This window comes from Pocillopora damicornis, chromosome 8 (genome assembly GCF_964200805.1).
Source record: "Pocillopora damicornis chromosome 8, jaPocDami1.2, whole genome shotgun sequence".
Taxonomy (NCBI): domain Eukaryota; kingdom Metazoa; phylum Cnidaria; class Anthozoa; order Scleractinia; family Pocilloporidae; genus Pocillopora; species Pocillopora damicornis.
Genome location: NC_142677.1, coordinates 23989881 through 24016903, shown reverse-complemented (window position 1 = coordinate 24016903; position 27023 = coordinate 23989881). Strand labels below are relative to the sequence as shown.

Here is a 27023-nt window from a genome sequence, read left to right as displayed (position 1 = left end):
AACTTGTAATCCAATCTTGCCACTAATACTGAGCAGTCCTGTGCGAAAGCTGAAGTTGATATTCATGAGTACAAGTTAGATATGGTTGCTCGACATGTAAAATAAGTAATCTACGTCTTAAAAAGGTTGTTATAGCGTAGGATTGTAAACATGAAGTAGACATCAGGGAAATGTTGCCACGATCACAGCTTGCTCACCAAAAGTGGAATCCACTGGTGTCCAAACCAAAATTCCCGCGCTCCTGTGTTTTCGTATTCACGTGTCGTTGGGCTCTCTCGATCTTCCTTTTCGCAGAGTATTCTGAACATCAGTTAATTTTAACCTCCTTTTTGCTATTGAACGTGGCTTGGCGGATTGTTTCAGAATTCTTCTCTTTTTGCAAATCTTTCAAGTCTATCTCATTCTTTTCAAATAATCCATCTTTTGGTTCGACCAAAGTGTTAAGGAAGCGTCAAACTGACCCACATTTGAGCTGAAATCTCCCAGGGGACGACAACACACGCAAGCCGCAGGCGACTTCTAACATGTGGCTGGACCGCTGGTCTGCTGCAATGGAATGCTTATCCGTGATCGTTAAGTCTGATCGTTCGGGTGAGGGTAATCCTGTGAATGAGTGTTGTCGGTTTTAGTGACTGACTTGTTGACAACCCGAGTAGAAGTCGTCGTCAGAGTCAGATTACACAGAATTACCAAGGACTATCCCCACTCAGACTGTCAGACTAAAACGTGTTACTCCATGGGTTCAAACCAGCTAGTTTCTTAACATGAGTCACATAGCTTCCCTTTCAGCCTTGTCCTCAGTGGTAACGTGCTTAGCTAATGATAATTCTCCTATGTATCAGAAGCGAAGCCGCGCACCGTATTAGATGAAAGGTTTGGACAGAGATGATATCACTGATGAATTTAGCTGCGAGTCGTAGATTCTTGATAGTTCCCGAAATGTCTTCTCAAAAGCAAATGAAACGATGAATTAAACTGGGGAATAATTTTCCCTGTGAAAGTAGCCATTCTGTCACCATTCCAGTAAGAAAGAACGACTCAAACAAATCGAAAAATGTTAATTCTCTTTCATGTACGGTCGCCGTAAAAGTATCGGTGGGTGCTGTCAAGTCGTATTACATTTAATTTTTTCCACTTTGTGCAGAACCACTATAGTTAGTAGGCACTTGAGAGTTAATACAAATGTTGTACACTTCGCAAAAACGACAACACCAAAAAACGACAGCAATAGGTCACATTTACCATGTTTACTGGGAGATTGCTTAAGTTTGTTCGTGCAATTTATAAAGGCTGCTTAAGCGTGAAGTAGTGATGTAAACTAAAGAGCTCGGAAGTTTTCCAACGGAATGATGAACTTTTTGTGCAGTTTGTTTGTCCAGGAAAGGGTGGATGGCAGCCGGGGTTGTTACAGGTACCCGATCATTATATCAAAAACAACTATCTCAATGTTTTGCGCGATTTTGTAAAGTTTCACCGATAGTTTAGTCATCTACAATAGATATAATTTCAAAACCGTGCACGTGTACCATCCCCCTCCTCCTTTCCCCACTACCCTCGATCGGGTGCACTTGTAGAACAGGAAAGTCCAAGGAACAGATGGAACAGAATTGGAACAGATAGACTGTGTATATCCTGCTACCAAGAAAACAGAGGTCGAACTCGAAAATACGAATTTGAAAATGTTAAAAGGGACTTCCAAACGCGTGTCCAGCGTAAAGTGAGGAAGAAGAGGTTAAATTCCTAACTGTTCCGATGCCAAAAACAGATGAAAGAAGGATTTTGGAGAAAGATTAAATCCTAGAATTATTTTATTACGAGATATCCTAATTGTTTTTAACGCGGGTGCTTCGTATTCGATGAAGGCAAATGACAAAACCTTTCTTCAACCCTTGCTGGATAGTCGACAAGCGAGCACTTTGGTTGCGACGAGGCTGCGACCAATCTCGAGCCCAGGGTCATGTTGGCTCCTTGTCAGCGGTATGGTTGAGCGAGATTTTTTGTAGCTTGGTTGCTAAGCAAACAAGACGCCAGATCGGTTGGGCTTTTGTTATTACTCACGGCAGGAGCCTTCTCTGTCTTTCCCAGCCGCCTACTTTCAATCTTTTTTTAAAGTAAAATGTATACTAGTAGTATGGCAAAGAAGGAACCTTACGAAAGGAATTCGTTTTATAATCTCCGACCTCTACCGTCAAGAGGAACAAGAAAGCGAAATCCCGATGAAGATTTCATTCTCCGTGGTCGTCGAACTCCTGTTAGGTACACGAGCTCTTACTGACTATCAACATACGGAGTATTTTATTATTTAAAGTCTGTAAATATCTTTGGTTATCTAGTTATAGGTGTTATGTTCTTCATGTCAGATAGGACCTACTCATGACTGGCAACGTCCACTACTGATATCGAACTGTTTTAGTATCCAACTATGACTGTTAAGTTGTAGTTCATCGTCACAAAAAAATAAGCTGTGATAAAATTTAAGGTAAAATTTCCGCACAGCCCCATACTTCATTATGCATTCAGCTTTTGAATAGAGAAAACAATGACTAAAACAATACATTGCCATTGGGAAAACAGATTTGTTTTACAATAGTATGGGGCTGTGCGAAAACTTTTACCAAATTTAAAATTCAATATTAACAATTCAATGACAATAAACAACATCATCATTTGGGTAGTCTACAGAAGAGTCATAGACCTCATACAAAGGCAGACCACCCCCACCAAAAAGAAAAAAAAAAATATATATATAATATATATTATATATTATATCCTACAAAAACGTCAAATAAGAAAAAAATAACTATCATCAAAACTGAGATAGAGTGCATGAATAAAGAATTATAGATTCACTCATATCTTGATAGCAAGAAGTCCCTGGCACCCTTATTGAAACTGGAAATATTAGATGCCTGATATAACGATGATGGTAATATATTCCACATATCCACAATCCTATAAAAAAAAACTACTTTTAAAAGTAGCGGTTCTAGCAAAGTTCTTCTCGAGTGTAAGTTGATCCCTTCCCTTGAAGTGTTACCTATCAAAATCAGTATAAAATTGAATATATGTAGACATGTCTATACTGATGAACCTGTTAAGAACTTTATACAAGAACATCAAACAAAAACTGTCTGAGTTTTGAGATACTGAACAATTTTCAAAATATATTCTTCATCTTTGTCAGTGCATGTGATTTCAGTATATACTTGAAAACTTGCAATTAGTAAACTGAATTAAGTAATAATGAATGATGAGTTTTGAGTCTAAATTGTTTGTTTGACTGTACAGGTTGAAGCCTCAGAACTACCGAACCAACTCTGAGATGACCATATCTGCTGCAGGAGTTACACATAGAAGCATGAGAACACCCTCAAGGCAATTGGTGAATTTTCAGGAATCACAGACGTCTGATGAAGAGTTAGACCCAGATGATTTAGCTTTGGACTTGTCAGAATTTGCTGATGGTCCAGAAGAAGAGCTTGCTAGGTTGAAAGATAAATCAAGTGAAAATGATACATTTTTGAACAGTACTTACAACTCAGACAATTGGTTTATAAAGCCACTTCACCGGACAACAAGTGCACCAGTTGACATTGAGGAAATTGCCAGACGACAGCCTCTTAAAGCTTCTGTGTTAAGGTCAGCTATGGAAGGAAATGTGACAAGTGTTCCCAGTGAAAAGATCAGGACAACACCAATCAATGACTTTGATTTGTCACTCTTTAGAGAAGCAGAAAATCACATGTTAAGTTCACGAACAATAAGTGCTTTAGCAACACCATATCAAGAAGAACTGGCTAGGTTAAGATTAGACAGGCTGCGTTTAGAGGAGGAAAGGCTTCTCAAAAAAAAATGTGTGGATGAACTTGAAAGAATCTGTGGACCTAAACCTAGGTGGTATGAACTCAAGACTCCTGAATTTCACTGTGAAGCAAAGAGGAACAATGATATACTATCGCTGTCAGGCCACTATGAAGATATCATGGAATACAGAAAACAGCTTTTGTCTTGTGTTGGAGAAGAAAAGGTTGCACAATAGTGGTGGTGGACTGTGAACCTTGCACATAGAAATAAGAAATGTATATTTTTCATGCAAATATCATTTGCTTTAAGATGGAAGTTTCTATCACAAACTTTCACGTCATTATTTTTTTACTGAACTTTCAGATCTGAGTAAAATTTTTTGTTCCTAACTGATTATAAAGCTATGAGTGTTTTATATAATTATATTGGTATTGGCTTCAGTTAGTTTTGTTTAAATGAAATATGTGCCCAATTTATGTTAGGTAATGATAAAAGTGTAATCATCTTAACAGCATATTAAAAAAAAAATTAATGAGTGCTTTACTTTTTTCTAAGTAGCTATCTGGACCATCTGCAAAACTAGGCCTTATGAATTTTCCATTTAATTCTATTCCATTAACTTTCTGTGGAAACATCACAATGTGAAGATTACAAAAATCACTTGCTATGTTTATCACACTGTGAAGAATAATATGTTATCACATATCATCCAAGAATCCACAACCTAATGCCATTATCCAAAATATATTGGTGCGAGACTCAAATAGTGTGTGAAAATCTTGAGGGATATACCTTTTTTAAGACAAATATATGAGAAAATTGAAGAGTGTATATGGGCAAATTCTAGAGGAGGTAAAACTTTCACAATTTTTAGCTATTTTATTTAGCTGTGTGCCGGATTCAATGCTTTCACAAATGTTTCAAAATAAAAGAACAGTTGTCTTTGAGATTTTTTTCCAAGATCAAAATAAAGTTCTGAACATGTTCATTGAGTGTTAAAGTAGGAACCTTGAGAGCAATTTCTTCTAGAAAAATCCCTAATAAGATGATCTATTTGCCATAATATCTTGTGATGTATTTTTAAGACGAATCAAAATTTGTGTTCCAGTTCCTGACGTTAAGCCAATGTGTTTGGCCAGCGTTATAGATCGCAGGCTTAGTTTGACTCTTAACCAGGTTCTCACGTTTTCCGACCTACGCGGCATGTTCAAATAAATAAACATGGCGTCCAACAGATCGAGTAATGAATGACCTTCATTCGGAAAAGTATCACCATTTCTCGACTTGGTTGAAGCTTGATGTCACTTCTCCGGATGAATTAAAACATCGGGTAAATTTCCTCTCTCGAAAATGAGGCGGCTATCGCAAACTTGGAAGCAGAGAAGAACGTCAGAACGAAATCAACACCCTCTGAAACAAAGGGAACCTAACGGAAATGAAATCAACAACGTTAAAGACAATAACGACAACTGTAATAAGGTAAGGGCGGCTTATTTCTTTGTTCTAAGTGTGGATCAAATTACTGTATGAGTAAGAACGTGGAGTCACTTGCACCGTGTAGGTGTAATCTTTTATTTGTGTTGCTTTTCACATTTCCAGCATTTGGAGTTTTTGAGCAGATTATCCTGAAAGACATCAAGTAGATCCGCCATGCATGTGAGATTAATCATTAAACGAATTGTTTTCAGATATTTTTGTACCAACCCTCTTGACACAATTCTTGTAGTAACCGCTGATATTCAGCTCTAATGGAAATCATCTAAATCATGGAAGCCTTTAAAGAGGGAGTGAAAAAAAGGTGATTTATGCCTGTTCCTTCTCGATGTTGTCAGAAAGAAATTGTACTAACAAGTATAAATGTTTCACTATTTTAGGTTGATAGGTATATGGCTTCAGCCCTATCACCATGTACTTCCTTGAACATGTCATTTGGATTTGAATTTGATGCTGCAGATTTATCACAATTTGATAAAATTGTTGAGCAACATATCCAATGTAGCCCTGTTCCTCGGTCTCCCTTCACAATCCCTTCTAAAGATACTATGCAAGGAAAGGTTACACCACGAGGGACTATGCACTTCTCCACTCCTCAGCTGGGAAGTGGCAAAAGAAATGAATCTGATGGGAAATGGTTTGGACCTACCAGGGAGAGAATCTCTACACCAATTGAAGACTTGGAGCACATGCCACGATTTTCTTTTGCTCATTCACCTGTGTTTTCACCTGTCAGAGGTTCTTTTGATGATTTTGTAAACTGCAATGCATCTCAAGGAAGGAAAATAAGGTTTGATTATGTTTACAGTACAGAGTACTTTATACAACCATTTTTTCAGTACAAATAAAAAAAGATAGGAAAAAAACTCACTTTAAGAAAGTGAGTATGTGGGTTAATAATTCTGTCATACAAGTGTTACTATGGACTAGGATTTACTTTGAAATCTTAGACTGGCCACCATTCTTGAAAGTGAAGCTGTTTGTTTGTCTGTTTACTTCAGCCATGTCTCAATGGGCCACTCAGAGTCTCACAGTAGGAGCATCATGGACCTTGATGTGAGTGCCTCTGCAAACCCCTTGGAGCTTTCTTCCTGGGGTCTTCCTCAAGAGATACTGAGGAGGTACAAAGAGCTTGGAATCACTCATATGTTTGAATGGCAGTCAGCGTGTCTTCGCACAGGAAAGGTACTCACAGGAGGTAAGTTGGTACAACTGTAATGACTTCTTCTCCCTATGACTGACCTGTTACACAACAAAAGATCACGTTTCATCATTATGCTCATATTTTTTTGAAGGAAACTTGGTGTACTCAGCTCCGACAAGTGCTGGGAAGACAATGGTTGCAGAGCTGCTGATGTTAAAACGAGTTCTTGAGACAAAAAGGAAGGCTCTTTTCATTCTCCCATTTATTAGTGTGGCACGTGAAAAAATGTTTTACCTCCAAGTAAGTTTTCTCAAGTTGTCACCTGTTTAATCATTACCTAACAATTATTCTCTTGCAACAAGTTACAACTACGTTATCCTTGACCAATGGGATGACACGCATTTCTGTTATTATATGAAGAAGCGACAAGAACTGACATAAAGCACTAAAGATGACAGTGACAAGACAGAAAAAATACTCCTCTCGTAAACAGTTTTGAAACGTGACTTTTCACTACCAGTTTCCGAACTTGAAACATGTTTTCTCCATTTCCTTTTTACTTGTTAAGCTCATGTCATTGTAAGGTCAAACACATTTTTTCTGTCAGCGTTTATATCAGGAGTCAGGGGTTCGTGTGGAGGGGTACATGGGGAGCCACGCCCCAGCTAGGGGCTTTGTCTCAGTAGACATTGCGGTATGCACGATAGAGAAGGCAAACAGTCTATTAAACCGCTTGCTGGAGGAAAATAAAGCTCTTTCATCTCTCGGGATTGTTGTTATTGATGAGATGCATATGATCGGCGACCCTCATAGAGGATATTTACTGGAACTGTGCTTGACTAAAATACGTTACATCTCTGGATGCAGAGGACAAAATGGAGTCAATGATGAAAAGAGTAAGTGATGATTACTTGGCATTCATCTTTTTCTCCACCCGTCATATTTCACACGTTTGAGCCATAATCATGATAATGACGTCATCCATCTCTCTCAAAATTTTTAGGAGGCGAGGAAACGTTGCCACCAATACAAATAGTCGGTATGAGTGCGACTTTACCCAATTTAGACATGCTCGCCAAGTGGCTATCCGCTGACCTGTACTTCATAGACCACAGACCAGTTCCCCTAACAGAAATGGTGAAAGTAGGCCCCACACTCTATAACGCAAGCTTGACAAAGATCCGAGAAATCAGTGGGGTTACGGTCAGCGGAGATGAGGAGCACGTGATACCACTGTGTAAAGAGACTATCACTGAAGGTCACTCGGTCTTAGTATTTTGCCCGACAAAGAACTGGTGTGAAAAACTGGCCGAGAATATCGCTAAGCATTTTGCGGAGATCGGAAATTTGGCTCTGAAAGAACAAAATAGCAATACCGTCCAAAGTAGTGGGTTTGTCAAAGCTTCAACGCTTTTAAAATTTGATTACACTGCACTAAAGGAGGTTGTAGAGCAGCTGAAACGCACACAAGTAGGGCTGGACTCGGTGCTCTCTCGTATAGTGCCTCATGCAGTAGCATTTCATCATGCAGGGCTCACATTTGACGAGAGGGACATTATTGAGGGGGCCTTTAGGCAGGGTTCCATTCGCGCACTTGTGGCCACGTCCACATTGTCTTCAGGTAGGTCGAAGTTTAAAGGGGGCGAGTTCATAGAGAAACTGTGGTATTGCGTTGGTGGGGGGTGGGGGAGGGTATTGCAAGACAATATGGTTTCACAAAACGGGTTGATAACGCGAAATTCCCACCGTAGAGAGATTCCGAAGCTGATGGTTCGAGCGTTGCGCTCTGACGAAGGGCTAACGCTCGAAATGTCAGCTTTAGAATCTCGCTCGATGGCCAATTCACATTATCAACTTATTTGATAAAACCAAAATATTTAAGTTGAAGTATGTTTGTTGTCGCACAAAGAGTATTTTTTTGCACAAATTATCAAGATTTTTGCATTCCGACGCAATTTTTCATTTAGAAATTATCAACAATTTTAGTCAATAAGCGGTGCAAGATGTCTTGCGGAGTAGGCTGTGCTACATATTGTTAGATGAGTGACAAATCTAATGTATGACTCTGCTATTGCAAAGGTCTGCTAAACAGGTTTTTAATATGTAATAATTACTAGGCGTGAATCTTCCTGCCCGTCGTGTAATCATTCGTACCCCAATGTTTCATGGGAAGTTGGTGGATGCATTGGTCTACAAACAGATGGCTGGCCGCGCAGGTCGCAAAGGGGTCGATGCCTTGGGTGAGAGTATTCTGATTTGTAAACCCAGTGAACGACAAAAAGGTTCTTCGCTTCTGAACTCTCGACTGAAAGCTGTGGAGAGCTGCTTGCTTGGTATGTACACTATTTGATAATTCTTCCTAACTCTGTTGAGTAAAAACTCTTCTTAACTGAGTTTTTTCTGCACGAGTGTCTGTACATCTTATTCAGATCAACTACTTGTTCCAGAATACTCTACCGGAGTTTGTAAAGGCTCTTGAGATTCGTTTCTCCCATGGAGTGAACGCGATGAGTTTGCAGGTTCCATGAAAAGAACTTGGTAAATGTCTCGCTGCGGAGAGGGAAGAATGTTTTTAAGCCCATATAGATTCTAATGTCAGGTTGCAGTTCACCTGCGAGGATCATGGCTTCATCTAATTTTCAATCCGCAAGTCAAAGGAAATTTGAAAGTTAACTGAAAGTTGAGTTAAATTAAAGTTAGGTTTGTCGTGCTATTTGCTGAAGCGTTAAGTAGCCCTTGGAGCAACCAGTTGTCGCGTTGAATACAGTACATCAATTCTCCGTAAACTCGAGTTTTCTTCATGATTAGGTTTTTCATTTTCTTTCAGGTCAAGGAGACAATAGTGGAATGAAACGTGCGCTACTTGAGGTCATCGCTAGTGGAGTGGCTACAAGGCCTTCGGATGTAGAACGTTACGCGGCCTGTACATTCTTTGCCTCAGTTTCCTCGCAACAAGAAGCAAACGATACAGACACAATTATCAAGAACACCGTGAAGTTTTTGGTAGAAAACGAATTTGTTCGTTTGCAAAGATGTGACGATAAGAAGACAGATGAAAACAAAGAGAACGACATCGGGGCAGAGGAAGTAAGTTGGAAGAGAAATATTGTAATTAAAGACTTTTCTACTCGACCTTATTTTAAAGTAAATTTCTCCTTGAATAACTAGAAAATGTCTCTTCATAAAAACAGGTTGGATCTTAACTAGCTGGTACAGACAAACGTGAGAGATTTTTAAGAGTTCCACTGATATCAGATTTTTGTATTCTAGATACAGACAGACGGATTGAAATACGTACCAACTCAACTTGGCGTGGCCACATTATCTTCTGCTCTCTCTCCTGACGAGGCACTTGATGTATTTGCTGAAGTACAGAAAGCACGAAAGTGTTTTGTGCTCGAAAGTGAACTTCACGTGATATACCAGGCGAGTAAAAACTAAAGACTTGATTACATGGGCGTTTGTATCAGCAGTCTCTCGATCGACCAATTTCTCATGACTAAAGCACTAAATTTTTTATGAGCATTCTGGTTAGTTGGCGCTTGAGTACACTGCTAAATCACCACAAACATTTCCTGATTGAATTCCTTCCCCCCTCGCTTTCCATCCGAATCATTCTGTATGTTTCCTCTTTGAAGATCTATCTATTTCTTAAGGTTGGCAGATTTCAATGTAAAACGTACATGTTACTTGCTGGGATCTTACGACCTTAAAGTGCGACCTTAGGTGTTTAACTTAATCCTTTCAGTTGTCATGCTAGGCAATACAGAAATGCCTGACAATTATGTCCCAATATATGTCCGTCATAATGGTCCAGTGTTGGTCACTATAATGCGTCAACACTTGTTGATTTACAATACGTTTTGATGACAGGTGACTCCAATCTACATACAAGATCAGTGGCCCAGCATAGACTGGTACCAGTACCTAAGAATCTTTGAGCGCCTTCCTGCGAGCGTGCGCCGCGTGGCAGAGCTGGTGGGAATTGAGGAAGGTTTCCTTGCCTGTGCCGTGCGCGGCCGTACTCCGACACGTACGGAGCAGCAGCAGCGATCTCTCGCCGTGCATCGTAGATTCTTTGCTTCATTGGCACTTCAAGACCTCGTACATGAGGTACCCCTCAATGTTGTTGCCAGACGGTATGGAGCAAATCGAGGCATGCTGCAGTCATTGCAAGGTTCTGCCGCAACGTTCGCGGGAATGGTTACAGTGTTTTGCGAGAAGCTCGGCTGGACTAACATTGCGCTTCTTTTGTCTCAATTCCAAAGCCGTCTGTCCTTTGGTGTTGAAAGAGAGCTCTGCGACTTGGTTCGAATATCCCTCTTAAATGCTGCACGTGCACGTATGTTGTATAACGCTGGCTACCATACTGTCGCTTCCGTTGCAACAGCCCCTCCACCAGAAATTGAGAACATATTACATAATGCTGCGCCATTCGTCAGTAGCCGTAGGCGAGGGGAGGAGACTGAAACCGAGGTACGCGAGCGTCGTGAGGCGCGCGTGTTTTGGGTTGCAGGAAGACGAGGGCTCACTGAAGGAGCGGCAGCAAAGCTCATCGTAAGTGAAGCCCAAAAGCTGTTGCAATCTGATGTGGCACAACTTGGAATTCATTGGAAGCCTCCTGAGGCTACAGATAATCTTGGCGAACGTGTCTATCAGGGGGAAGTAAATGTCTCCGGGTCGAAAGAAGTTTTTCCAAAGTTTGCTGGGGTGAAATCGGGAAGTGTCGCAAAGAGTAAATCTCGTACCAGACCAGTTATAGAACAAATTCCAAAGACTAATGATGCTGTTCTTCGTGTTAATTCAAGCGATAGACCTCAACAACGTGCTTACGACGAGACAGTGGAAAGTAGTCAGGTCAGGTTGAATTGTCAGGAAAGTGGACCAAGGTCAAGAAAAGATGAAGTACCCAATAAAGTGTTCGTAGATTTTTTAAAGCCGGCACGTTTCGTTAATATAGGACCCTTAAAGATCCATGGAAAAGGCCGCATTGACTCAGAAAAGACCGAAAATACTAGCTCTCTTGTTCATGCTTGTTCAGAAGTGTTAGCCTCCTCAAAGGATCCTGAACCTGTTGTGGCTGTCTCTTGCACTTCCACCTCCAAGATTCCTTTATGTGGCGGTGGAACAGTTCTTCCTCGTCTTAGGAGCAAACGCCGTTCACCGATTCCTGAAATTCCTGAGCCACAAGAAAAGTTACAGAAAAAAGAAACAACAGTTACGAATATTCCAAAAGTCATTTTAACGGAAGGGATTCACGCAGAACAGTCAAGAAAAGGCTTCTCTGCTTTGGAAGTTTCCGGTGATTGTAAGGTTTGCAGTGACGATAAGTCGGTTTCATTAGAGCTGTACTCTGAGCCATTAGAGGGAGAAGAACGGGCCGTAAAGCAGAACCCCGGCAATGCTCCTAACAGTGACACTGATATTGTGTCAGATTCTCAGGCTTTAACATGTAGTTTGAGTGACACCTGTCTTATGGAGTGTGACGCCATGGTTGAAGAAAGATCTGTAAAGTCATACCCACTTGACATGAAGTTGTCACAAGATTTAATTCCTGCGAAGAGAGAATGTGAAGTTGTTTGTGATGAGATTTCCAATGCTCTGACAGATCAGACCGACAGTTTGGCTGAGCTTAAGAGTCAAGATGTTATTGGTGAATATGACATCCCATTGCGTCATTCGTTATCGGGAGAATTTGATGCCGAACGAAGCCCGGAGATGTTGTCATCATTAGCTTCTCGAGCTCTTAAGTCACCCGAATGCTCAGTAGCAGATGCTAGAAGTTCAACTGGCGCCGCAAGTTCATTTTCACTTCGTCTGTCGGCCAGTGACGGTTGCCTGGATTCTGATCTGTCTACTTTGGCTATTGCAGAGTTAATGGCGAAAGAAGCTGAGGGGAAAGAACTTCGGAAACATGCGGAAACCTGCGCCTTGCAGCACTTGCCTCAGGTACAACAGAATGGGTCTTATTTTACTAAAATCAAGAATTCTGAATGTACTGATTCATCCTTCGGTGGCGATCAAAAGTCGCCTGCTAAGAAGATTTCACCGTATGAACTGTTAGCTGCTGGTGAAACTGAAGGAAATGAGACAGCAGATTACGAAGTCATTCCTTCTACACCTCCAAGGGAGCAAATGCCATCCCAGGATAATTTTAAAACAAAAACCTCTGCAACTCCATTGTCAACACGAAAGCGTCCATCCCCACGAAGAACACCGAATTCCTCTACCCCAGATGAAGGACTTGTTATTATTGACGTCACGGGACATGAGCAAGTGTTTGCTATGTTTCTGAAAGAATGGCGCAGTCAAACTCGTTTTTCGTTGGCTGTGGCTTGTGAACGCTCCTTAGATAAAAATCCTAAGATAGGAGCACGATTCAGCAACGCCCAAACGTCAAGAGGCCTTATAATTGAAGGAGAGGACAAGAGCGTGGTCGGAGTCGCAGTGAGCTGGGGCGATAAAGATGCTTATTACATTTCATTTCTGGAACATGCTCAGTCGTCGCGCAATCGAGTGGATGACAGTCAGGCCGAGTCAGCGGTGGATTATAACCTCACGCTTTCTCGTCGTGTAAATGAAGTAAAGAGTACCATTAAGTTACTGACAGAAAGAGGAAGCAGCATGGTATGCTTCAATGTCAAGGAACACTTTAAGGTGAGAATGGATATTTAATGTAAGAATACTAGTTTTACAGTGACTACTGTATTGCCTCTTCAGTTGATGGATCGTTTTGCTGCAGATATTTGCTCAGTCTACTGGCATCTCTCTCAGTGGACCAGCAGACGATCCAAAGGTGGCGAGTTGGCTTTTGGATCCTGGAGCCAAGGAAAAGAACCTTCACCAGCTTGTGGGACAGCACTTACCGGAAGAAGCTTCCTTACTCGAAGGTTATATTACGTTTCTTTTCGCTTCCAGCCCTGCATAGTCTCCTTTACCGCCGTTATTTGCTCTTGTCCAACAGTACGCTCTCTCCACTGCAAGTGTTGCGTGATGAGACCAAGTAACGGCTGCGAAGGAGACTAATATCCACAAGAAAATGAAAAACTTCGTGAGATCAAGAATTCAAGGTTTTTTTAGTACATTTTGAGTCTTCCAATACCATTCTAACTTGATGCGAAAGAGGGCATTTCTTCGCTAATTTGTTGACCACATATGACTACACGGGAATAATTTCACTTTCAGGTACCGGAGGTGGACTGGGTACAGGAGGTCTGGCTTTAGCATATCAATGTCAGCAGAGCGGTAGAGTGAGAGCCTGCGTCGAGACTGTTTTAGTTCTTTCATTGATGGCAAAGCTGAGAACCTTGCTGGAGTCTGAAGACCTCGTGCAAGCTTTCACCAAGGTTTGCTTTACTGAAACTACTTGAAATTTTAAAATTAACTTCGGAATTCTAAGCCTTCGCTTGTGAGTTTGACATTCACTTCGGGAGAAGCTATGAGGTTGATTGCAAAGATGAAGAGAATACCATCTCGTAACATGCAAAGTAGGCGGCGCTTAAAGAGGCCCGAAGCTGTGCACGCTTTTTTGGCTGACTTGGACTATCACAGAAGTGCAGAAAATCCGCGTGTAATGTCAACACATAGGTAGAGTGAAGGTAGAGTATATGCATACATATATATATATATATACATATAGAAATATATATTATGAGAGGAAAAAAGGACGCAACTACATTTCCCGACAAGCCTGTTTCGCGAAGCGATTCACGAAACAGGCTTGTCGGGAAATGTAGTTGCGTCCTTTTTTCCTCTCATATTATTTATTCTGCTCTGCTTCAACGTATTGAGCACTGTTCCACGCGAAAATCGACTTGCAGACTTCCTATATAAATATAAATATATATATATATATATATATATATATATATATATATATATATATATATTAGTGAAAGAATCAAAGAGGACGCATCGATTCTCTGTTACTCTGAGTTTCGCGCCTAAACGCTGGTCAGACAGAACTAGAAAGTTCTGTTCCTCTTTGATTCTTTCACTTATATATACTCAGCTCTGCTACCACAGCATTGAGCACTTTATGCCAAGGTAGACTTATATATATGTATATATATATAAGTGTTATTTTTTATGTATTTTTAGATAAATTTATTCATATTATAGTCTATTAATGTTATTTATGTTATATTAATATTGTGGTAACACGACCCCACAAGCCTCTGGCTTTAAATATTTATCGTGTTAAAATAAAGTTTTATCTATCTATCTATCTATCTACATCACAAGTTCTCCTCCTTCAAGTTTTAACATTCCCCGCTCAATTTGGGAGAAATTTTATCCTATGGGAAACGTTTGATGTGAAATGTTTTAACCATCGTAGGTAGAGATGCCATCCGTATTGTGTTTGGCGCGTATGGAGTTAAATGGTGTGGGATTCTCTGATACCGAAAGTGAACATCTGAAGAACATTCTACAAGCCAAGCTTCGTACTCTGGAGGAAGAAGCCTACCGACTGGCCAATCACAGCTTCTCACTGACCAGTCGTGAAGATGTAGCGCAGGTGTGACACATGTAAATCATCTTTTTAAATGAAATGAATTTAGGTATCTTAAAGTTTGGTTGATCAATTTGATAATGGCGTTAATGACTTCTTATAATCTCTCGTCTTCCCTAAGTGCATCGAGAAGATAGCTTAGGTGACTTATGGATCCTTATTCTCCTTCGTTCAACTTTTTAAACCATATTTCTACACAGGGAAAAATTAGTTTGCTTTGATCATGCTGTAATGCCCAATTTGTTAAGCAATTTATTCTAGATTGCATTCCACCTGACTATTGCAGAATTCGTCTTGTAAAGTAAATTTGTCGGAATTATCTTGGCTAAATTGTTTTACTATGTAGTGTTTGGCAGTCCAGTAATAATTCTCTGCACTGAAAAAACCGTTTTTCGCACATCCCTTCCCTTTCCTCCCATTTAGGTCCTTTTTGTGGAGCTCAAGCTTCCTCATGACGGAAACTCTGAAGATGGCCAGGTCACCAAGCGTAAGACTTTGGGAGTGACCCGACGTGGAAGGTCACGTGGTAGCAAACATCTTAGCACTAATAAAGACGTGTTAGAAAGACTCAAACCACTGCATCCGCTACCAGGACTTATCACAGAATGGCGCAGGATAAACGCGGCCCTAACAAAGGTTATTTTTCCATTACAAAAGGAGAAATGCTTGCATACGAGGCTTAAAATGTCACGAATTTACTCAATTAGTCAAACACATACTGCAACTGGGCGAGTTTCTTTTGTGGAACCAAATTTGCAAAATGTTCCAAAAGATTTTGATGTCGTATTGCCGACATCCATTGCCGAGAGTCCTCCTCCTGGAGCCGGGGACCAAAGGAATTCTTCCCATCGAGGCAAAAGAGGAGTGAGTCGACACAATGCGATGAATGTTAAGCTTGGGACCGAATTAACTACTCCTAAGTTCTCAGTGAGCATGCGAAATGCCTTTATACCCTTTGAAAGTGGCCTTCTTTTTGCCGCTGACTATTCTCAGCTGGAGCTGAGGCTCATAGCTCACCTCTCTAAGGACAGTCGACTCATCAAAATTCTAAATGGAGGAGGAGACGTGTTCAGAATGATCGCGGGTGAACTTTATCAAGTTCCAGCGGAATCTATCAAAGATGAACAGCGGCAACACGCCAAACAGGTATGTTATGGCATCATTTATGGCATCGGCGCCAAAGCCCTCGGAGAACAGCTTGGTTTTACTGACGAAGAAGCTGCTTTGTTCATCGACAAGTTCACTTCTCGTTACATTGGAGTGAAAAAGTATTTGAAAGATACGGTAGAGCAGTGCAAAAAGCAAGGCTTTGTGAAAACAGTAACAGGAAGGAAACGGTTTCTTTCGGCGATAAACTCACCAAACGTGCATGCGCAGAGCCAAGCAGCTAGACAAGCTGTAAACACCACGGTACAAGGTTCAGCGTCAGACTTGGTAAAGATAGCCATGATCAATATTGATAAGAAGTTGACCGAGGAATTTCCGTCATGTGTCATGACGCACAGACACTCCCTTCCGGATTTTCATCCTAGAAAAAACCAGGGAAGGCGTTCAAGGTGTGATTTGCCAACACCTATTGGTGGATATTTTGTTTTGCAACTTCATGATGAACTGATATTTGAGGTGTCACAGAGTGATTTAAGAAAAGTGGCACAAATTGTTAAAACAGAAATGGAGAGCGCTATGAGGCTTTCTGTTATTCTGCCTGTTAAGATGAAGGCGGGTCCTTCTTGGGGAAACATGGCGGAGTTTGAATTGTAACTTGTAAAAATTTCACAACGTCATAAGAGTTCAAAATGAGAATTGTAACACCAAATTTTTGTAAGGTGCAAACATATTTGTTTTCCAGTAATTGAGCGAAATATGAATTTATTTTACCCCTGATGGGGCGGACAGATGAAAATAGATTAAGAATTTTAACGAGCTTATTTCCACGTTGACCGAAACAGAAAGTCGCACAAAGACTCGTTGGACAGGTAATTTTCCTTGAAACTCAGTGTATTACGCTCTTTAAGGATTTCTTTGCTTTCGCGCAAATTGTGATGAATTCATTACACACGGTGAAATATTTAGCCGAAACATCAACAAATAGTAAACAGCTTTTTATCATATTTATTGGGGTGTTTTTCGATTGACCCGGAGGCGACTTTAATTTCTTATTCAATGAAAGTGAAAATTATTCATTGTTCCTGATAAAAGAATACCCTAACCGTGCTTCATAGCGGGTAACTTCTCTTTGCTACATGGCTGGACGACAGTCTCTGGAGTTCAAACATATTAGTTGGCATGCGATGTTTTCAAAGCTTATTTTAACGTTGGTTGGTTTGAGTCAACTTTTACCGCGTTAGCGTAACCTTCTAAACCAACGCGTTACAGAATGACCTGCTAGAGGAGTTATAGGTTCCTTCATTATGGCTTGTAGAAAGGCTTTCAAACGGCCGCATCAATCCTGTGATATTCTTAGTACCAACTTTTGGTCTACTTTGATTCTCCGTTTTTGCCCTAAAATTGCTGACGTACCATCCCTTTTGTCTCCAGTAGAACGCGGAGATTAATTCGATGGTCATCTTTAACTCTTTATATTTTGAAATTAAGGAACAAGTAGCCCTCTTTAAATTGCATGATACTACAAATTTGCATTTCTTGACAGTTCAATGTGTTCACTGCGGGTGATCGTGTTGACTGTCCGTGATGAACTAGCGTGAGAACTTCCAAACTTTTGGTTCTGCAATCTCGATTTTTCTTGGCATCTGTTCCAAAGTACCTCTAACGTTCTTCTAATGTCGCGGTTGAAGATGGAATAAATGATTGGATTTAAAACTGGCGATAAAGACATCAGGCCAAATGTAATCAGATCGTATTCTTCGTAAGACGTAGAAAACTGAGAACTTCTTGCAATCAAGTAGGTTCCTCGTGGCAACCAACAACACGCGAAACAGATTGTAACACCGAGGCAGGACCTTATTGCTTTGCTAAACTTTAATCGTTGATTTCTCGAGGCATGGACGTTTAATTTCCGCACTCGGTTTTCCTGCATTGTGGCCGCGCAAGAAATTCGAACATAAGCAAAAATAACTCCTCCAGTTGCTGTTAGTAAGAAAGAAAAAAGAAATGCATCAAAAGTGCCGTTCAAGGGCTGAAAGGAGATTTCTGGTGACAGCATCCAAATTAGCTTTAGAAAGTTCATTCCTGGTAGAATCCAAACTAAAAACAGAACTTTGCACACTTTTGTGACGCCCATTTTAATGCAGTATGTTAGTGGATGGAGAATTGCTTGATATCTGTCGTAGGTTAGGGCACAAATGCTGAGGAAAGATAAGCTTAATACATAATCTACGGCCGTGACAACTGCTGTAAGCCACTGAGGTACGGGTGACACTCCAAAGTACAACATCTTCCATGGTATCGCCACGAAGCCGACCAAAATATCTGCAACGGCCAAGTTGACAAAGAACAAGTTGCTGATGTTGTGAAGTCGCTTTTGCGTCCAAAGCAAGGTGCAAATTGCAGTGTTCAAAATAGCAATGATTAAGCTCATTGAACCAAACCAGCAGAAGATAAAAACTGTTTGCCAAGAGGTGCCATTTATATTGCCCAAGGTTTCGTTCATTTTTTAACGAAGTGGAAGAAAATTAGTTTTTTCATCGATCGACGTAGTTCGTCAAATTCAGTTTTTTTTTCTTAAACGCACGTTATCTCTCTGGTTCGGACTTCAGTGTGTGCAACAAACCAGTGATTTCCCGTTATAAGCTCAAATGAGAGAAAATATGGCAGCTATCTAGTTATTACATGCGTTTTTCGCCATGCCCCGATGCATATATTACCGCATATGTGAATTTCGCACCTGTCGTGATCAAGAACATTTCAGACTTGGGTTGATTTTCACGTTCCTCCAGGGCATCAGAAGGAAATATTGTGATTATCAAAGTGCAAGAAAAAAAACCCTGGCTCCCAAACTGATATCATAAAAGGAAAACTCCTCCTTAGTTACCATGATGTTCAGTGATGATTTTCTTTTTCGATATTTCGCAAAAAGGATCAATTAACACGTTTTTTTCTCATCCAATAACAGCTTTCCGTAGTAAAATTAAAGACATAAAGGATACCACAATGAAAGCTACCTTAAATGGCATGGCAGCTGTCCTTCAAACTAATTGATAATCAGGTAAACTTTCTCAATTCATGGAATTCAAAGTAAACACACTCTGATAGTTTGAATTTGCAAAATGTGTAATGAAATTCTGTCGGTGACTCGTGCTCATCAGCTCTCTTATACCAAAATTGTATATAGGTTCTTTGGTTTTATCGGATACTTTTGTGAAGCTTGACTCAGATTATGAACACCAAAATATGTGCTGCTAGTACTCAATTATGTTATAAATTGCTTCAAGGTAAAGTATCTTCCAGCTGCCTTAAGAATTTATTTTACTTGACGACGTGCGAATATTGCACCGGAAAGTTATTTTTCCTTGTGTGTTTTTATCCTAACGACTTTGAAAGGGATGGAAGTCGATAGGCTTCATACTTGTTTAATTAACGTTTGACTGTTGTGCAGTTCTTTTTATCATTCGAGTAGAAAGGTTCGCAATGATTGCAAACAACGTGGGTGTGAAAGTTTCGTAATTTTTTAAAATAAATTGACGTAGTCTGTAAAAAGTAAACAATTTCTAACTGATTTTTTTAATTTTCTGTTGCCATGAAAACAAAAACGTGACCCGGAAAAAATTATATCACGCATTACCCTTCTTACTTCAATCTTCTCTTTTCATGCGAAATGAAAAAATGAACAAAAAGAGGTTTTTAGGTTATTGCGAGTTTTAATTGGAAACGACAGCCAATTTCTAGCGGAAGGCTGAACAAAATCTCTGTTTGGGAGGCAAGTAACAATGACAGATGACTTGCGCCTGAGGAATTGGGGCAAAGTAAGATCTCTTTCTTAGGACTGAATTGGGGAGCAGGGCGGGAGGGGAGGGAGGGGAGGGAGGGGAGGGGGTCTAAACTAGAGTTCTTTGATTTTGCCGATCCTGCAGACTGTTATAAATCGACTTGCATTACGCACTCCCAGTCTTCAAGTCTTCATGACAGAAACCATACCGTCTATTTGGTCGATTTTAAAGTAACATTTCTCTAAGCTTCACTTGTATCCGGAATGCTGAATGTCCTTACGTCACATATACTTCCGGTTTCCTACTCCATCAAAGACGTTTCAGTTAAACTTCAGCATGAGTAGATCTATCAACTTAGGACAGTCGACGTGTTCTTAGCCATCTCCTTTTAGTTGGTTCAAAGTGATAAAGAGGGGGAAAAATTACTATCTCCTTGGACGTTAGTCTACGAACTCGAGCTCGTGGAGGAGAAATTCAATGTTAAATCACATAACCACCTACTGTCAAGAACCCGTTCTGTAAAATGTAATCTAGCGTCTAATACTAACTGAACCAACAGTAATAAAAATAACCATGATAATGATAATAACAATGAAACTCATGATAATGACGATGATAATGGCCAAAGAATCCATCTACTGTCTTCACGCAATACTTTTGGCTCCCAGCAGTTAAGCCAAATACATTGTATGAATAATGTACCAAATTGATTTTCCTACAGTTACGTTTTCCAATAACTTGTGTAACGTACTGACTTCGTGATCGTCAAGCCCTCGTATGCCGGTTGCATTATCATTGACGACAACACAATATATTTAGCTGCCTCAATCACCCCACGAGTAATTGGATAATTCCGACTCGTGTAAGTCTTTCGTGTCATAGGATATCCAATAAATTTTTGGTCATTGTTGCAGTCAGTTACGGGACGAAAATGTCGCACGAAATGTGGATATGGCCACCTAAAAATTGAGAATACCAAAAGAAAATAGTTGTAAACTAACAGAAACAAATTTCTCGGAAGTGGAGCTGCCGAGCTTCCATGATATCGAGTAGAACTATGTCGTTTTAAATACAAAAAAGATAATATCGTATCCATGAAGCTCTGGTACATTGTACGTGATTTTAGTCACAGTTGTGCACACTTGTGACGTCATGCAATGTCATGAGAACGAGGCGATGCATCCCACTTCAATCATTTACTGACATTATATCTCGATTGTAGACGGTTATATCAACGAAAAATCACCTTAGTTTGTTACGAATTATGATTTCAAGAGGTTTAGGTTCATTTTCCTCTTTACTCCGAGGAGTGGCATCTCGAGTTGCTGCAGCCCCAGCGCGAAGTCATTACGCGACGAATGCGAGGCCACGAACGTTTGGTCGTGTTTCTTGTCATGTGGAAAAGCGAATGAGCAGTTCGTCATCAGGTAAAAGTGAGGTAGATCATGCTTAGAGAATATGAACAAAAATGGAATCAAGGAGGCAACCTCGTTCAGCTTTTGTTGTTTAATATGTTCGTGACTACTGCTAAAGACTACACTGATACTTGTCAATCAATATGTAGAGTTAAATTAAGCTTAACATGCTACTGAATGAAATTTCAGCGATGACAAATTTTTTGGGACTCAAGAAAACACCTGTCTGCATACCCTAAGCAAGTACATTTCTCTTTCTGGTGGGCCAATTTTTTTTTTTCTCAGTAAGTTTCTTCTCATATTAGACACATTCCACGAGGCCAATTGGATAGCAGGTTTTCTCTGAGTCACCATTCTTTTTGTATTGGTTGATTTCTGGCAGTAATGTGAAGAGAACACAAAACCTTTGTTTCCCAGACCTGTTGCTTGGTTTTGGTTTTGATTGGGTGACAACTCACTACCACCCTACCTTTAAGAAACAAAAACAAATTTTGTTATTGATTATGTTACAGAGAGTGGCATACCCATGATGCATCATGTATCAGCTTTTGACAGATTGACTTTGATTGCCACAAGAACCATGAAACCACCAATACCAGCTGAAGTAACGTGAGTAAATGATTTTGTGAACCCCCTCTTCTACCTGTTAGGTATTGGTTGTCTTTGTGTTTGACTCATCATGAAATACTCCTGAGCAATGATCTTTTGAAATCATTGGCTTTTCCTGTGCACTAATCACTGGCCCCTATATAGTTCTGGAAATATGATGCTGTAAACTCGAAATTTTTGCTTTTTAAAGAGCAACAAACAGGGAAGTGAACTTCTCTTGGTGGTTTATTTTGGCTTTGTATTGGTTGTCTCTGTTTGACTCATCATGAAATATTCTTGAGCAAAGATCTTATGAAATCAATGGCTTTTTCTGTGCACTAATCACTGGGCACTTTTCAGTTCTTGAAGTGTGACTCTGCACACTTGAAAATTTTGCTTTTATAAGAGCAATAAATTGATAAACAAACTTCTTTATTGGTTTATTTTGGCTCTGAATTTATAATTTCTCACCTTAATTGTTTTGTTTTTTTAACTCTAAATTTAGGTTTTGGGAATAGAAAAAAATAAGGTGCTTGTAATACTTGTAGTTTAGATGTAAAATTTAGTCGAAATAAATGGTAAATTTTATAATACCTTTAGAAGATAGTTTTGTCTCCTAAAAATGTACAGGGGGTTTCTTGCAGAATTCAGTGTTTAAAATGAAAAGTTATATATACTTGCTGAATTAAAACTTTATACCTACAGCAGATAGATAGATTGGAGATAGCTTTGGTTGTATTTTACATCCTATACTGACTTAATCCACATGGGAGGATAAAAGCATGATAGTTTGATTTATTACACAAAAACTTTCCTTAAGTATGTAAGAAATCCGCTTAAAACTGTAGGCCAATTTTTCAACCAGGAGTTACTAAGAGGCAATTTTTCCTTGCTCTAGCAATAACTGTCAAATAAGCAGAAAAGGAGAATTAAATAAAATGTCAAGTGGGGCTCTCTATTGGTTTAAAGGACAAATTTTCAGAGCTAAGACTGTAAGAAATGTTTGATAAACTGTAAGGAAAGTTGAGAATAAGAAAATGCTTGTGTTGATCAATATATCTTAGAGACCTGTGGTTATGGAGAATCCTCTGATTTAATCTTTGTTAAGTGTTGACTTGTACAGTGTTCTCCCTTATTTTGAGCATGACCGGTGAAATAAATTTTCAAACCGGTAAAGCAATCCTTTTACAAGTTGAGTTTTCAAGAATTCCAATCAATTGTTAATGGTAATAAGAGGTAGTACAGGCAATAAATGTTACCGGTTACTGCCTGAAAAGGAGAACATTGCTTGTAGCCTTGACTTGTTTTAATTTAAAAATATGTTTAATGTCTGCATTGGTTGCTTAATCTGATGAGGATGGCAAGAATATTTTATAATGTTAAGAGACTTGAACTGATTATAATGATGTCATAATCAATGGATACTGAACACCTTGTATGTGCTACCTGCTATCCTGTATCAAATGTATCACTCACTCTCTTCTTCATAAGAACACACCAGATCACCACTTAAGAAGTGAGTGGAATTAATAAGTCTTATTATCCTTGGTAATCTAAGGGTACACCATACCACTCTTTTTAACAATTGTGAGAGGAGTTTATGGTCAGCTGGTGATTATTCCTTTGTTACATATTTTTTAGTGCAGCCACCATGGAAAGAGCAAATAGTAGACGACGCATTGGAGTGAATGGAATCATGATTATTCTGACTCTTACAGCATGTATTTACATCATAAAAAGTTCTCAGAAGGGTAGAGAGGAGCAAACATTGGTATCATTACATGAAGTGAATGTGCAAAGATATGAGAAGCTCAGACAAGAAGATGCAGAGGCAGCTGCTGCAAAGGCTAACAATGGAAAATAGAGGGAGTGTAACTTAGCGCTTTTCCTTCCTAAAACTCAAACCTGACTAAGTTTTAATATAGTTTTGTCTGTCATTAGTGTTGGTGTGCATAATATGTCGCCTCCTGTTTCAGTGGATTGCATGATCTGTAGTGAAAATTTATTAATGATTTTGCAATGTAGAGATTTAAGTGCATATAATTTTTTTCAAATTGTTATGCTAATTAACAACTATTCACTGAAGTGGAGGTGGCAATTTACCAAGCTGTGAAGCGGTGAGGTAAATATTCACTTCTACCCATCAGCACTGAGGTGAATAGTTGATTTAGTATATACTAAATCAGTGAGCTAATGTTGTACAAAAAGATGATTTTAACTCATTTATTCTTGCAATGGTTACAATATTTTTGGGTGAAAATCCTGTGCACACTGCTTGGAGGTGAATAGCAAAGGATATTTATAGTTTGAGTTACAAATCAGAGCACACCTTCAGGGCTATCCACTGTTTTAGTATATTCCAAAGAAGCCTATCAGGTGAAGTGATTGCTACTCACGTTTTTTCCTTGAAAAGGCGATGGAGGTAAAGTTGATAAATGCAGCCATTGGGGTGAAATCACTTTAATAGACTTGTTTCATGCAGAATAACTTATGGGTCTTTTCAGCAAAGCTCAAGAATACAAACTGCAATTAAATACTATCTTAATAATACTTATGATCCATGAAATATTTTTTATTGCTCTAAATGAAGCACGTGACCGAATATCCCCCCCCCTGCTAAAACTGGGTAATATCACCCAAGCGATATTCCCTAGTTTTCAAACCTTACGTCCACTTCGATAAGTCTTTATATTAAACGTCAAGATGAGAGAGGGTTTTGCGGTTCTTACAGAATAAGGGAAATCCTTTTTAACTCGTGAATTGCGCGCATGCGCAAGAGCGAGTTATAGATACGATGTGGGGAATAGCATTCGCTCGCTCGCTCGATTGGTCGATTCCTGTAAACTTTTTTTAGATTTTAGGCTTTTGAGTGCATTTTATAGTTTTTGGCGAGCAATAAACAGACGAAATGGCGACCTTTGTTGCTAAGAATAGTGGTGGGGTGAAAAAGAAGCCAATGATAATCTTAAAAGAGTTTTTTTTTTCGTTTTAGTTTCAACAAGCGGCGCCAGCGACTGGCAGGCATGCAAGGATTCACACTGAAATAACAGAACAACCTTCGTTTTTCATAAAATTGTAATTTACAGTCCTTGAACTTGAAAACAATCCGAAGATTCATTGAAAATATCACTTACTGCGAAGCGCTCGGAGTTTACAGATGTTCAAAAGCTTTTTCTGTTATAGCGTGAGATTGAGGACAAAATTGATCATTACGTTTCGTCGCGTGTGTTTTTCCTGTGAGAAGCAACAAAAGATGCCGGCGACTGACGAAATAACAAGTTAACACGAAAATCAGATAACACCTAAACAAACAATTTTAGCTACCGATTTTCAGTGAATTTTTAAAGAACAATTTTCTTTTAAGTTTCAAGACAATTTGAAGATTCAACATACAAACAACGTACTAAAATGCGAAAGTTACACACCACAAAATTGATAAATAGGCCTGAAATGAAATTCTATCTTGTTATTGATCATACGTTGCCTAGCACGTGACCTAAATCTACCCAGGCGGAGATCCAAAATGACGGTGGCAGGCTTGGCTTAGTTATATCACTCAAAACTCGTTCCCGTTTGTCTCATTTGATAAAGAGGGAATCGTTAATGTTTTCATTAAGACAGTATTGCCTTGATTTTCTAATATTTACAACGAAAGACAGTAAATTTCACTTTTCACCCACATTTACTTCCAACCTTTTCTTTTGAACCAGAAACAAAAATGATAGACGTTTAAAACACATGACATCATCCACCTTGTCAAATGTAATAGCATGATCATTTCGATTGTAATGCCTTCTTATTCCAACGTTACTTTGTTTCTTTGCTACATTAGCGAACACTGAACTACTGCTCGTACTCTAGATATGACAATCAACCACAAAATTCCCTAAACCAGATAACATTAAACATAATCTAAAAAATCATGTGTCAATTCACGAGTTTGCTCACAGAGCACTTTGATTTGTTCATTAAGTCGTACCAGAGAATCTTCTAAAGAAAACTTCCCACGATGCATACCATAAGCCGTTCGTAAAGATTTTTTCATGCGCGTTGCGAAATATTTGAAGGATAATAAAATAAAATAGCCTCTAGTTTTCGCGAAAATATTAACAGATATTTGTCCTTGGACATTATCTGCTCCTCGAAGCTCACAGTTTTCCTCGAGATTTACTCTCGTAAAGTTGTTCGCATCTTGGAACAGACAATGTCCGCAGACAAATATCCGTACATATTTTTAGCGTCAAATAGAGGCTACTATTTGAATAACAATACAGTTGTTCAAAAAAGTTTATCTTCATACCATTATTTGAATATCAGTGTATATCTTATTCTTCTCCACATTATTTTTATTCCACTTCCAATTTTTAAGTCTCCAACAACCCAAGTGAAACAAGCTTTATATCAGTCTGCGTAAGCACTTTGTCTACGTCCTTAGTCAAAGTTCACAATAAGAACTGGCCACATGCACGTCCATCAACTATCATCTTTATTATCTAGTGAACGACGATAGCTGAATTAATATTCATTCCTTGGAGGAAGGTTACAGACTTACGCGTTGTTCCTAACTTCCGAATTACGATATAATCAAATATTTGGTTACAGGGGAAGTTTGGCGAAAGGGGTCATGCACTATGAACAGCATTCGATGATTGCACAAACAACCATTGTTTTCAGATAAGTCATAACAACTGCATGTTTCCTTTTGCAGAGTCCTGTCAAAACAACGTTTATTAACACTAGGTTTCTATGATTATGTTATGCCGCGTTCAGTATTTGCTATTTTCTGTAAAGAAGCCTGGCGTGAGAATGTTGTATTGTTTAGTAAGGGCTAGAGTGAACTTGATCCAAGCAAATTCTCGCTTTGTCAGATCTTGACGCGTCTTAACACAAAAAAGCAATGCAAACCTAAATAACTTTACTTATGACAGGAGCCCATTACTTCATGGCTTATGATTCGTGATGATTATGATTGTGATTAGTCCATCAAGTTTAAGTACTCACTGCATCGAGCAAGAGTTTATTTCGCTTAGATCGGAAATCGTACCCCTAAACCCCCACCCTCACTCCTCACTCGTACCCCTAAGCCCCCACCCTCACTCCTCACTCCTAACCCCTCACCCCCTACCCCTCACCCCCTACCCCTCACCTCCGGACTAGACATGTCGCGAGTGGCGACTTTT

At 39.5% G+C, this 27023-nt stretch overlaps 4 protein-coding genes and 1 long non-coding RNA gene across 6 annotated transcripts; 3 read left to right on the top strand and 2 right to left on the bottom strand.

Annotated features, from left to right (window-relative positions):
• Positions 1 to 1599: 1599 nt before the first annotated feature.
• LOC113666022 (uncharacterized) lies at positions 1600 to 4799 on the top strand. Its single transcript, XM_027181771.2, has 2 exons — positions 1600 to 2256; positions 3289 to 4799. The coding sequence occupies exons 1-2, from the start codon at positions 2117 to 2119 to the stop codon at positions 4037 to 4039; spliced, it is 891 nt and encodes a 296-aa protein (XP_027037572.2). The 5' UTR covers positions 1600 to 2116; the 3' UTR covers positions 4040 to 4799.
• A 206-nt stretch (positions 4800 to 5005) lies between these two features.
• Positions 5006 to 16803, top strand: LOC113665970 (DNA polymerase theta). The gene is made up of 14 exons (XM_027181717.2): positions 5006 to 5283; positions 5679 to 6088; positions 6300 to 6496; positions 6594 to 6742; positions 7050 to 7338; positions 7446 to 8063; positions 8560 to 8775; positions 9270 to 9529; positions 9713 to 9868; positions 10316 to 13099; positions 13185 to 13332; positions 13628 to 13788; positions 14781 to 14960; positions 15378 to 16803. Exons 1-14 carry the CDS (start codon positions 5155 to 5157, stop codon positions 16713 to 16715), a joined length of 7035 nt encoding a protein of 2344 aa, XP_027037518.2. The 5' UTR covers positions 5006 to 5154; the 3' UTR covers positions 16716 to 16803.
• On the bottom strand, positions 5353 to 9950 carry LOC149041889 (uncharacterized). Of its 2 annotated transcripts, XR_016179176.1 has the most exons (3): positions 9741 to 9876; positions 6492 to 6540; positions 5353 to 6411 (listed from the first exon to the last, which is right to left on the bottom strand). It is a non-coding gene; the product is annotated as an uncharacterized LOC149041889 (long non-coding RNA). The 2 variants fall into 2 exon arrangements; XR_016179175.1 differs by lacking the exons at positions 5353 to 6411; positions 6492 to 6540 and adding an exon at positions 8379 to 8992 and having other exon boundaries at positions 9741 to 9950.
• Positions 16804 to 17048: 245 nt separating the features above from the next.
• On the bottom strand, positions 17049 to 19604 carry LOC113665980 (trace amine-associated receptor 2). Its single transcript, XM_027181727.2, has one exon. It carries the CDS (start codon positions 18562 to 18564, stop codon positions 17581 to 17583), a length of 984 nt encoding a protein of 327 aa, XP_027037528.2. The 5' UTR covers positions 18565 to 19604; the 3' UTR covers positions 17049 to 17580.
• A 1073-nt stretch (positions 19605 to 20677) lies between these two features.
• Positions 20678 to 24393, top strand: LOC113665864 (uncharacterized). Its single transcript, XM_027181596.2, has 3 exons — positions 20678 to 21267; positions 21768 to 21864; positions 23485 to 24393. The coding sequence occupies exons 1-3, from the start codon at positions 21105 to 21107 to the stop codon at positions 23705 to 23707; spliced, it is 483 nt and encodes a 160-aa protein (XP_027037397.2). The 5' UTR covers positions 20678 to 21104; the 3' UTR covers positions 23708 to 24393.
• The last annotated feature ends 2630 nt before the right edge of the window (positions 24394 to 27023 follow it).

What these genes read in the sequence shown, in the direction of transcription:
- LOC113666022 (XM_027181771.2), top strand. Translation starts at nt 2,117, where the DNA reads ATGTATACTAGTAGTATGGCAAAGAAGGAACCTTACGAAAGGAATTCG. An exon ending in GGTCGTCGAACTCCTGTTAG is followed by an intron (nt 2,257 to 3,288) that starts GTACACGAGCTC and finishes TTGACTGTACAG; the next exon opens with GTTGAAGCCTCAGAACTACC.
- LOC113665970 (XM_027181717.2), top strand. Translation starts at nt 5,155, where the DNA reads ATGAGGCGGCTATCGCAAACTTGGAAGCAGAGAAGAACGTCAGAACGA. An exon ending in CACGTCCACATTGTCTTCAG is followed by an intron (nt 8,064 to 8,559) that starts GTAGGTCGAAGT and finishes AATAATTACTAG; the next exon opens with GCGTGAATCTTCCTGCCCGT. An exon ending in ATGTCAAGGAACACTTTAAG is followed by an intron (nt 13,100 to 13,184) that starts GTGAGAATGGAT and finishes GTTTTGCTGCAG; the next exon opens with ATATTTGCTCAGTCTACTGG.
- LOC113665980 (XM_027181727.2), bottom strand. Translation starts at nt 18,564, where the DNA reads ATGAACGAAACCTTGGGCAATATAAATGGCACCTCTTGGCAAACAGTT.
- LOC113665864 (XM_027181596.2), top strand. Translation starts at nt 21,105, where the DNA reads ATGATTTCAAGAGGTTTAGGTTCATTTTCCTCTTTACTCCGAGGAGTG. An exon ending in AATGAGCAGTTCGTCATCAG is followed by an intron (nt 21,268 to 21,767) that starts GTAAAAGTGAGG and finishes ATTATGTTACAG; the next exon opens with AGAGTGGCATACCCATGATG. An exon ending in CCAATACCAGCTGAAGTAAC is followed by an intron (nt 21,865 to 23,484) that starts GTGAGTAAATGA and finishes CATATTTTTTAG; the next exon opens with TGCAGCCACCATGGAAAGAG.